Genomic DNA, 10,912 nt, shown 5'->3' on the forward strand with positions numbered 1-10,912 from the left:
CAAGAAAGTTAGATTTGACCTCCAATCATTCATTCAGACAAAGCAAGAAAGTTGGGTGGCATCCCTCCCAGATTGAAATGGACAGATAGTAATGCTGCAAGGCAACTCTATTATTTACCAGAACTCTCAGTTCTACACCCTGGGTTGTGTTAAACTAAAGCTTAGAAGAGGTCTATACCTGGGTTACTAGCCAATTTTACTAGAAGACTCAGTTCTGTACCTGGGTTGTGTTGAACTGAAGGTCAGAAGAAGAGCCGAGCTGAAGATGGACAAAGTAGAGGACATGAATTGCATATACAGAAACCCCAATGAACCCATTGAAGCTCGAGTCAAAGACCTCCTTTCTCGTATGTCTTTGAAAGAGAAGGTGGGCCAGATGACACAAATCGAGCGCCGAGTCTCCACTCCAGCTGCTATTAGAGACTTGTCCATCGGTACCCATCTGTGTTCTATGTGTGTGTTTACTTTCTTTTACACATTTTTCATATAATTGGAGGACTATATCTATATGACAGGGAGTATACTCAGTGCTGGAGGCAGTGTGCCCTTTGAGATGGCCTTGTCGTCGGACTGGGCCGATATGGTCGATGGGTTTCAGAGGTCTGCGCTCGAGTCCCGGCTTGGGATACCACTGATTTATGGGATTGATGCGGTTCATGGGAACAATAGTGTGTATGGTGCCACTATATTCCCTCACAATGTTGGCCTTGGGGCCACCAGGTTAGCTTTCTTCCCTTTGTTTCTTCCCTTGGTATTTTAGTTAATAGTTTTTGATGATCCATTTCCTTACTGATTGTCATTGATGCTTTCTTGGGTCACTAAGAAAATGTAAATTTATATTTTGAATCTCTTCTTATGATTCAAAGGATACAGGTATGTTAAGTACTGGAAACTAATTGTCTAAATGACAAGAACAGTGGGTAAAGGTTTCATCTTCCTGGAAATGTTCTTATAATGCTGGTCTATGAGTGTGACCACTCTCTTGTGGGTGTGTGAGTGAGTGTGTGAGTGTGTGTGTGCGTGTGCGTGTGCGCGCCTGTGTATTTAATCTTTTCCTTGTAGTGATTGATACTTTGTTTTGACAGTAAGAAACAGAATGATAGAAAGAAGGAAACAAAAAGAAAGAAAAAAAATGGAGTTAAATTACTAAATTATAGACTTAAATGGCAATGGCTTATTATGCTCAACCTTTTTCAATGCTAGTTTTTGGTGAAACCAAATGAAGGGAGATGAGTCTTGTCACTTCCCCTAATTTTTTAACTGTATCACAGAGATGCAGATTTGGCGCAAAGGATTGGTGCGGCAACTGCTCTTGAAGTCAGGGCTAGTGGCATTCACTATACTTTTGCTCCCTGTGTGGCTGTAAGTTATTATGGATGTAATCAGTCACTACTAATTATATATATTTGTTTTTAATTCATGTGAAAGTATAGTGAATGCCACCAATTATGTTTATTTGTTTTTAATTCACTATACTTTTGCTCCCTTGTGTGGTTATGGAATTTGCTCTTTATTAATTCATAGATATAACTTTGCCTGCTTAATTGGTATCGTATAAAACCATAGGGACAAATATTTGATATTACAATGAGACTTGAAATTGAATGGGTTATTCAAGCAATTCACTTGAATGGTTCTGACAGGTGTGCAGAGATCCCAGATGGGGAAGATGCTATGAGTGTTACAGTGAAGACACCGAAATTGTTAGAAAGATGACGTCGATTGTTACAGGCTTGCAGGGGCAGCCACCCCAAGGACACGCAAAGGGCTACCCTTTTATAATGGGAAGGTAGAGAGGAGTTTCTAGTCGATAAATTTCTATCTATACTTCTTTCATCAAACATATTGCATATTTCTGAATTTGATAAGTAATACATTTATTTGTCCTTAATCATTGTTAATGCAAAGAAAATTGAATTTTCCTTTTCAAATACTATTTTATGCTAATTGAAAAAAAATAAAAAGAATACTTGCTGGAGATTCTCTTAGACATTGATGCGATTGTTTGCTGAAAAATTGTCTCCCTACTTCTACTTATGTGATATATCTAAAATTGTTTCATTATAATGGTCTCTTAGTAATTACATTATATCATTATAATGGTCATCTTCTGTACTCATTTTTCCATCTTTCTTTTTAACGTATGCATTACTTGATCTTGTATTCCAATACTAAGTCCCATATAGCTTACTCTTAAATATTAGAAATAATATCTTAAGTTCATTTCTTTTGATTCCAGAAACAACACTATTGCATGTGCCAAGCATTTTGTTGGAGATGGGGGTACACATAAAGGTCTGAATGAGGGGAATACCATATCATCGTATGATGATTTAGAGAGAATTCATATGGCACCATATCTGGACTGTATATCTCAGGGAGTTTCCACTGTTATGGCATCCTATTCCAGCTGGAATGGAAGGAAACTACATGCTGACCGTTTTCTCCTGACAGAAATCTTGAAAGATCAGCTAGGTTTTAAGGTAAAGAACCCAGATAATGTACATTTTTCTTGGTGAGCATTGAGCAAGATGAACCCACTACATACCTGTACCCACCCTACCCATTACCCTATTCGGTAAAGCTCAATTTCGAGAAAATACATTTATTAGTCATTCTGGACTTAATTCTCTTTCCTCTCAAAATTTTATTGGTATTTAATGTTTTTTTACCAAAACAAGGCATAATTATAATCAGACATTTAATAGAAAAATTTAATATTGCATATTTTGATTAATTATTTGCTAGCTTTATGTGCTCCTGATATGTTTCTTGGTGATCAATTTGATATACCTTTGCTAAAATTATAATGATAGTGAACTTCAAATTAATCAATACAGGCATATTTTTATTGGTATTAGATGCGATTTTCATAGATTTTGTTGGTTTATTTGAATGCAGTTTCTGTAACAGTAAAATGCTGTACGGCCTGATAAATATCAGGGTATACTCTGCTGCAGGGTTTTGTGATTTCTGACTGGGAAGCACTTGACCGACTTTGTGAACCTCAAGGTTCAAACTATCGTTTATGCATTTCATCTGCCGTTAATGCAGGAATTGACATGGTAGATATTGAACTCCAAGTTTAAAAGCGTAAACTATTTGTTGTTTTCCTTGATTTTTACTTCATTTGTCTAAATGAGAAGGTATGCAGGTGATGGTGCCTTTCAGATATGAACAATTTGTGGAGGATTTAGTATATCTGGTGGAACATGGAGAGATACCAATGCCCAGGATAGATGATGCTGTTGAAAGAATACTGAGAGTGAAGTTTGTTGCTGGTCTTTTTGAGCATCCCTTCACTGATAGATCTTTGCTGGACATAGTTGGTTGCAAGGTTAGTTTGCAGAGCTCAGCATGTCTTATCACTTCAAAAACGCATGATTTGCATGTTATCATTAGAAAGTTGAGCATATATTCTGTTTTAAGGATATTACTCCTATTTTGAGGCATGGTGGACATTTTAATGCTTTAAATTTACCAATCGTTGTACAAAAACAGCCCCAATCAATTCAGTACCTGAGATACATTTTTTACTGTTATGATTATTGCGCAGCTGCATAGAGATCTAGCGCGCGAAGCAGTTCGCAAGTCCTTGGTTCTGCTGAAGAATGGAAAGGACCCAAGGCAACCTTTTCTTCCATTAGACAGAAAAGCCAACAGAATACTCATTACTGGAACACATGCTGATGATCTTGGATATCAGTGTGGAGGGTGGACAGCTACCTGGGATGGAAGAAGTGGCAGGATCACAATTGGTATGGAATGTAGCTATTTTCCAGGATTTAATAAATCAAAAGCCTATAAGTTGTTCCTCATAATCAATTTGACCTTCTATTTAACCTCACAAGACTAGGTCTGTAGGATTAAACTTTCGTACATAATGCTTTTTATTAAGTATTATGTTTCAAGCTATTTGAACCAAAATTCTGCAGCTTCTGTAAAAACCATTACAAAAAGAGGTTATAAAATTCTCTTGTTTTTTTCAATGGGGAATCTGGCAATGTGTTACTTCTTAAATCATTGTAGGCTCCGTAGTCACCCCACACCAAGGTTTTCTTTGGGAGTCAAACAAGGAAAGTTTCCCTTTGCATCCTAGTTAGGTGATATTGTTTTTCAACAACATAGTTAATTGTGGAACACAAGAAATCCATAGATGGTAAATTTTCATGTTTATATCTTTTAAGTTCGCCTTGATTGCACATACACACTTAACTAATTAGATATTTACATTTAGGCACAACCATCTTGGAAGCTATCAAGAAGGCAGTTGGAGACAATACAGAAATAATTTATGAGCTATATCCGTCAACAAACACCTTAGCACGTCAAGACATCTCTTTTGCTATTGTAGTTGTTGGCGAAGGTCCATATGCAGAATTCACGGGTGACAATTCGGAGCTTGTGATCCCCTTTAATGGAACTGATGTCATAAGCTCAGTTGCTGACAGAATCCCCACATTGGTGATTCTGATATCTGGAAGACCCTTAACCTTAGAGCCTTGGCTCTTGGAAAAGATGGATGCTCTTGTTGCTGCTTGGTTGCCTGGTAGTGAAGGAGAGGGAATTGCAGACGTTATCTTTGGGGATTATGACTTCGAGGGTCAACTACCAGTGACATGGTTTAAAAGGGTTGAACAGTTGCCAATGCATGCCGGAGACAACTCATATGATCCTTTATATCCTCTTGGCTTTGGATTGACATGCAATAAGGGGAAAACCTTACACTAAAAAGATTTGATGACTAAGGCTGTTCTCAAGTCCAGTCTGTGGCTGTTCATGAATGAATTACCCCTTGGTGTCAAATGTCGCTGTACTTAATTGAATATATGAATCCACTCTATTCTTTGCATACACTACCTTATTCCCTTGTTCACTGGTTCCTAGTCATAATTGTCAGCTGGGCATGAGGGACCTTTATCTGCATTGTATATTAAGATGATTTATGGTTTCAACTTTCTTGAATAAGGATAATCAATTTAGCCCTGATCAACTGTGTGTATCTGGGATGTTTGCTGAGAGTGGATATGATCTCATCAATGCACAATGGTAACTTTCCATTTGGTCTCATGTCAATAAAGAGATAGCAGGACAAGGATTGGCAATCTCATATTCCCAACTAAAGCCTCGGAACCCAACTGATATTATTTACAATGGTATGTCTTATCTGTTACACTGTTTTCTCTTTGTCCAGAGATGCCTTAATTTGTATTTATTTTACTGTTTCTCTGATTCCTATTACTTGAACTGGTATGAAATCTTTGAGCTGTGATAATGTGATTGCATTAACTAATGTTATTCAGATATGATGCATCTTCTGCTTTCCGACCTTCCATATTCTTTTCTGTGTATATATATAACATAAGCCCCCACAAGAGATTATTCCCAGATCTTCGTGGGCCATTGAAGCAGCATGCCAGCATAGAGAATCGAACCCACTTCTACTCATAGACCCCTACTGAACTTCCCCTCATATTCTTGATTTCTTTCTTATATAGTTATATATCTATCCAAGAATTAGAGATGTAAATACACAACTTTGACGTGCATTTAGCTAATAGCATTTTGAAAGAGAAGAATCAGAATATAGTTTAGAAAATAGAGAGAAAACAAGATTGCCGAAAGTAGAAGCTGTGATACTATGTATGTGGTTGCGACTAGTTTTTAAGGTGTTAATCAAACTAGGAATAAAGTTGATAGTGTGCTTTTCTGTGCAAGTTGCAGAAAGGCTTTTGAAAAAGAAGGTAATTAGTTTTGTCATTTACTGTGGAAAACCCAATTGGAATGACAATATTGCCCATGTCGGTCTAGATTCTTTGCATAATGGGCGGGAGTGAATAAAACAGTATCAAGTGACATGGGTGGTGGTTAACTGGTTACTTGCAGCTAGCTAGTAACAAATAAGAAAACAACAAAGAAAGGGATGGAAAATAGAGCAGCAGATGAAAACAGCACAGTGCAACTTGGGCATTGTATTCAGTGTTTCTCCATCTCCTCTCTCCTAGAGAAAAGTAATACATGGAAATGTCTAACTATATAGTATGTATGTGCACATGAATAGTTGGGGTGGATTGTGGAGAGTTTAAGATAAAATGTCTGGTAATTATTGCACCCAACGGAAACTAGTAAATAGTAATTTATCGTGCTACCTGTCACAGACAAGGATCTCAAATTAAATAGTGACAATAATTTCAAATTAAATAAGAACATATTTGATATAAGGTTTATCAATGGGTAAACAGTATGGTTTATCTACCTGTTAAACATATCTGCCGCCGCAATGGCGATTAAGGCGTTAAATGTTTGAGTGGTAGGTAGATAGTGCACCTAATATGTTAGTCTTGTAGGTTGAGTAACAAGCGCTCAATGCGTAACACTACCTTCATATGTTAATAAATCATTAGTTCAATGCCACAATTAATCCCATTAAAAACCTTGTTACCAGAAGAGAGAGAGATGCAAAACCTAATTTGATAGCTCTAAAAAAAAGTGTGTTTGTAACTTCATTGAACTTTATGGCGTTAAATAGTGGGTAATAATTGTTAGTTTGTCTTACTAGATGACATATCTCACTAGTTCAAAGTTGCACTTAATTAGGAGGAAGATTCTTGTTCCAAATAAATAAATAAACGAAATAAGGAAAGGAAATATTAAGTCAATGATATTTCCCACCAAAAGAGAATCTCAAAGCCCATGTAGAAATAGTGGCTAAGATAAAGGTAAAGCAGTCTTTCTACTAATGAAAAGCTACATATAATTTGTCTCCAAGATCGGTGTCACAAGTGTAGACTAGATTTATTAGAGAACAATGAAATCTCTTAAACATTTGATTTAGTTGGTAGGTGCCGTACACTTAGAATCAGTTAACCATTATGCTTAAAGCCAAAACCAGGAGAGAGAAATAAAGAGATAAATTAAGAATGCCTTACAAAAAAAGATGGACCACAAATTAAAATAGATTAGCAGGGTAATCTAAAGTATATCTTACTCTGCTATATATATTATATTATAATTATATCATTAATCATCACTCCTAGGAGGGATCTTCTTCTTTCTAATAAGAGGATCTCATACAAAAGAAAGATTACCAAGCCAAAAAAAGTGATTGAAGCATATGATGCTTGAGTTAGTGCAAGTAGAGTCAGCACTGATTGAGGTTTGAACTTTCAAGGTCTTGCCTAGTCAACTTGGCCATTGTGGTGCATCAAATTTGTTAGTGAGGCAGTTTACAAGAGTTGAGTAGGCAGTCTTAACCTTGAATTCCAAGTTGAGTGCTCAATGACTTGGCCAATTTGAAACCCAGCATCCAGTGACATGACTTCTCTTTTTTGTGTGTGTGTGGAAAGCAACTGGTCTAACTGCATAATCAAGAGACTAATAAAGCATAGTATAGATTTAGATTTTATCCCAAGCAGACACATGTGAATATGAGATGCTCTTGCTCACAGATTTTCCCATTATTTTCATTTTGCTCTTATTCTAATATAGTTTCAGAGTCTGAGCCCTTGTGCCAAAATCAGAAGTCCTTGTCATTTGACTAGAATTCAAATAGTAAATCAAAACAAAGCTCAGAAGATCCCCATGTGTATTAAGTTAATCATAATTTATGTTACTTAGATATATCATATATCACAAACAAAAATGATCACCAGATTCATGGCCCTAGTTGCATAATTGATTATTAATATGTTAGTGATGCCTAAGACATACTATTCTTTCACCATTGGATTGAAGATTGAAGATTGAAGATGCTTATCTTGATTATGCCCTTTATTTCATTAAAAACTTGGAATTTTATGTCTGCTATCTGATATGCATTATCTTTCTGCATTCCATTCTTAACGAGAGGATCCATTCTTAAGGTATCAACTGTCAAATAGAGGGACAGTCAACCATTTGGAGTCTCTTGCTTTAAGACCCTTACACAGACTCTAAAAAGTAAAAACAACAGTGTCTCTCACGCATGATCAACAGTGTCTCTTTCTGCTCATCTTATTAGATGCCTTCTGCAATAATTCACCACCCCCTTATCACATAACAGAATATGAGATAGGGGGCAAAATACAACAAGGGTTTGGGATGCTTCAACTCAGTTTCATAATTTGAAATTCCAAGAAAAACTATGATCCTGTTCCCCTCAAATACTATTAGACTAACTCAAACTTCTGAATGAGATATTCACAAGAAACCATAAGAAAAAAAAGAAGCTCAGATACAGCTATTCTAATGAACTGAAAGACAATGATGGCATATGAAGCCACAGAGGATTTAGTGGAGCTACCATATCATCCATGAGGGTAGTGCTGTCCAGATTGCATTTGGAAAACCAAATTTTGAGGTCCATAGTAAGAATCAAGAAGAGAAGTTTTGTGCAGATCTTGCCCCTGCATTTTGAGTCCATATGAAGTAATCCCATAAGGATGGGACATGAACATATTTGCATGTGGTTGATTGAAAGCCATGTTTGCTCCACTGCTGTGCGGTTGATGCCACTGAAAAGAAGTCCTGGCAGTGGAAGCAGAATTCGACTGCTGGGAGAGCCCGGAAGAGTTCCCCGGAGAGGGAGGCCTTTTATCGTCCGGAGACGAAGTTCTGATGTCATTGAGATTGACAGTTGTTATGTCATGGATGCTGGCTCTTCTCTTATCTTTCCCCCCTGAAAGCTGCCTGATGAAGTACTTCTGTGCATGACTAGCCACTTGAGTTGGTGTTCGAGTTACCACAAAATTGCGTGAGATATTCCTCCAGTCCCCTTTACCATACTTTTTTAGACCCATCAAAAACAGCCTATGCACAATCATCAGTATATTATGTCAAAACAAGGACAGAAAAATTAAAGTAAAGCATAAATAAATCTGAATCAAGAAAGTTTTAAATAGAAATTTAAATAACTTAACTAGAGTTGTGCTCATGCTTGCTATGTAATCCACAAATTATGTTCACACTTTTCATTGAGCATATATCCTCATGAAAATTTATACTTGAAACCAATTCTAGTTGAACAGCTCAAACTCTTCCGATGAATTACATTACACTCTCAAAATCATCAAGGCAGAATATGAATTTAACTTGGGAAAACTTACTTGTGTTCCTCCTCAGTCCATGGAACCCCTTTCTTTCTTTCATGATCAGCAGGCCTAGTTGATGAAGATCTCTTGCCACCAAGTCCATAAGATTGTTTGAAGCCATCATAGCCATGTCTATTCACCCACTCCAATGTAAATGGGGAGGTATTGTAGCCAGGAATTGGAACTAGCCCTGCTTCTATTTTACCAACATCAACTTCCAATTCCCTGTACTGCTTCATCACATCCCCTACAGTCTTCCCCGGTATCATCGCCGCCACCTTGTGCCACCGGTCCGGCGTGTCCTTGTCGTGCACCGCCAAAGCGTTTTCGAATATTTTGTTCTCCTCCGGAGTCCATTTTGTGCTCTTGGTCTCCTCAAGAAGCCAATTTGAGCTTGAAAAATAGGATGAAGGAGATAGAATTTCCATCTCCAACCTCATAACACCAAATTATATATCTCAAATTCACACTAACACCATCATGTCTTCAACTGCTAACTGATGAGTTTGGATAGGGTATTGAAAATTTGGGTTGAAAACAGAGGAGAAACAGAGCAAGAGAAGGATAAGAACCCTTTGTGGAAATGCAGAGAGGTGGAGGTTTCACAACAATAATATCAGGGTTAAATCAAGGAGCATTTTGAAAGGAATCCGAATACCTTTTTGTGCATAGGCATACCCTGAGCCCTGAGGAATCTAGAAAAGACCCACCTTTCCAAAATTCAAAGAAATGTCTTAAAAACTAAATTTAAAAACTAAACTAGAACCCCAGAACCACTAACGGGATCTGAACCCATTGAAGTCCAGAGACCATAAACAGAGAACAGAAGAAATTATAAAATAATTACAATTTGAAAAGAGGAAAAAAACTAACACTTGTGTCTGCAGTTAACATCCCAATTGGGAAAGGAAAGGAAACTGCAGAGAGAGAGAGAGAGAGAGAGACCAAAAAGGCTGTAATGGGAAAACCCAGTTGGGACAAGGGTGAGGGAGGCTCTGAATTCAGAGGAATTGGAGCAGTGAAAAAAAGTTGGAAAAGATCTCTTCTTTCTTCTTTTTTCCTTGATGCCTGAGCAACGAAGAAAAGAGAAGAAAGAAAAAAAAGTGTATGTTTGAGCTATGAATGGAAAGAGAAAAATATAGAAGCCTCAATAAAGCAAAGCTAGCAAGCTTCAAGAAATGAATCTAAATTTTGCTAAAATCTTTGGAGAGAGGGTGAGAGAGAGAAAGAGAAAGCAGAGTTTTGAGGTGGGTGGCCCGCGGCTGTGATTGGATGGTAAGATGTTCGTAGATACTGAAAATTATGAAAAAGTTCCCTCTTATTATAAGACACACTCTCTGTTTTGGGTTTTTCAATTCTTTTTGTTTTGTTTTTGTTTATGAGTTTTTTTAATCCTTTTCATGGAAATTTTAAAAATAATGATACCGAAAAATATAAAAATGAGGTTCTTTTTTTTTACACTCTAAAAATAATTATTTACACTTCTTTTGTGTGTAAATACAATAAAAAGAGTGAGAAGATAGTTTTGAAATATATTTATTATTTCTCTTTTTTCTTATTTTGAGTTGTGAGAAAACAGTGGGATGACAACTCATGATGATTGATGGAAGCTAACCTAGTCACTTGTTCAGCACTAGTCTATGGGTTAAGTTATTTACGCTTACACTTGTTGAGGTTTATCGTTTTTTCACATATACTCTTTTGGGATTTTAAAAATTATACATATACCCTATAAGGTTTCAAAACTGTTGCACATAACGAAAAATGATGAGAATATATGTATAACTAAAGGGGTGTAATGACTTAATAAAATTACTCAAGATATAAAGTCCAACCTTAATACA

The 10,912-nt window shown here is 36.7% G+C and overlaps 2 protein-coding genes across 2 annotated transcripts; one reads left to right on the top strand and one right to left on the bottom strand.

Annotated features, from left to right (window-relative positions):
• The first annotated feature begins 30 nt into the window (after positions 1–30).
• LOC147296416 (uncharacterized) lies at positions 31–5,105 on the top strand. Its single transcript, XM_086230123.1, has 9 exons — positions 31–434; positions 516–720; positions 1,272–1,362; positions 1,644–1,789; positions 2,240–2,483; positions 2,961–3,065; positions 3,155–3,337; positions 3,557–3,758; positions 4,238–5,105. The coding sequence occupies exons 1-9, from the start codon at positions 266–268 to the stop codon at positions 4,729–4,731; spliced, it is 1,839 nt and encodes a 612-aa protein (XP_086086249.1). The 5' UTR covers positions 31–265; the 3' UTR covers positions 4,732–5,105.
• Positions 5,106–7,964: 2,859 nt separating this feature from the next.
• LOC147296417 (transcription factor DIVARICATA-like) lies at positions 7,965–10,301 on the bottom strand. Its single transcript, XM_086230124.1, has 2 exons — positions 9,084–10,301; positions 7,965–8,787 (listed from the first exon to the last, which is right to left on the bottom strand). Exons 1-2 carry the CDS (start codon positions 9,506–9,508, stop codon positions 8,286–8,288), a joined length of 927 nt encoding a protein of 308 aa, XP_086086250.1. The 5' UTR covers positions 9,509–10,301; the 3' UTR covers positions 7,965–8,285.
• Positions 10,302–10,912: the final 611 nt, after the last annotated feature.

This window comes from Dryas octopetala, chromosome 1 (genome assembly GCF_963921425.1).
Source record: "Dryas octopetala chromosome 1, drDryOcto1.1, whole genome shotgun sequence".
NCBI classification, from domain to species: domain Eukaryota; kingdom Viridiplantae; phylum Streptophyta; class Magnoliopsida; order Rosales; family Rosaceae; genus Dryas; species Dryas octopetala.

Coding starts and splice junctions, on each gene's coding strand:
- LOC147296417 (XM_086230124.1), bottom strand. CDS start 9,508: ATGAGGTTGGAGATGGAAATTCTATCTCCTTCATCCTATTTTTCAAGC. Junction 8,788..9,083: donor TGGACTGAGGAGGAACACAA/GTAAGTTTTCCC, acceptor GATTGTGCATAG/GCTGTTTTTGATGGGTCTAA.
- LOC147296416 (XM_086230123.1), top strand. CDS start 266: ATGGACAAAGTAGAGGACATGAATTGCATATACAGAAACCCCAATGAA. Junction 3,338..3,556: donor TGGACATAGTTGGTTGCAAG/GTTAGTTTGCAG, acceptor ATTATTGCGCAG/CTGCATAGAGATCTAGCGCG. Junction 3,759..4,237: donor AAGTGGCAGGATCACAATTG/GTATGGAATGTA, acceptor ATTTACATTTAG/GCACAACCATCTTGGAAGCT.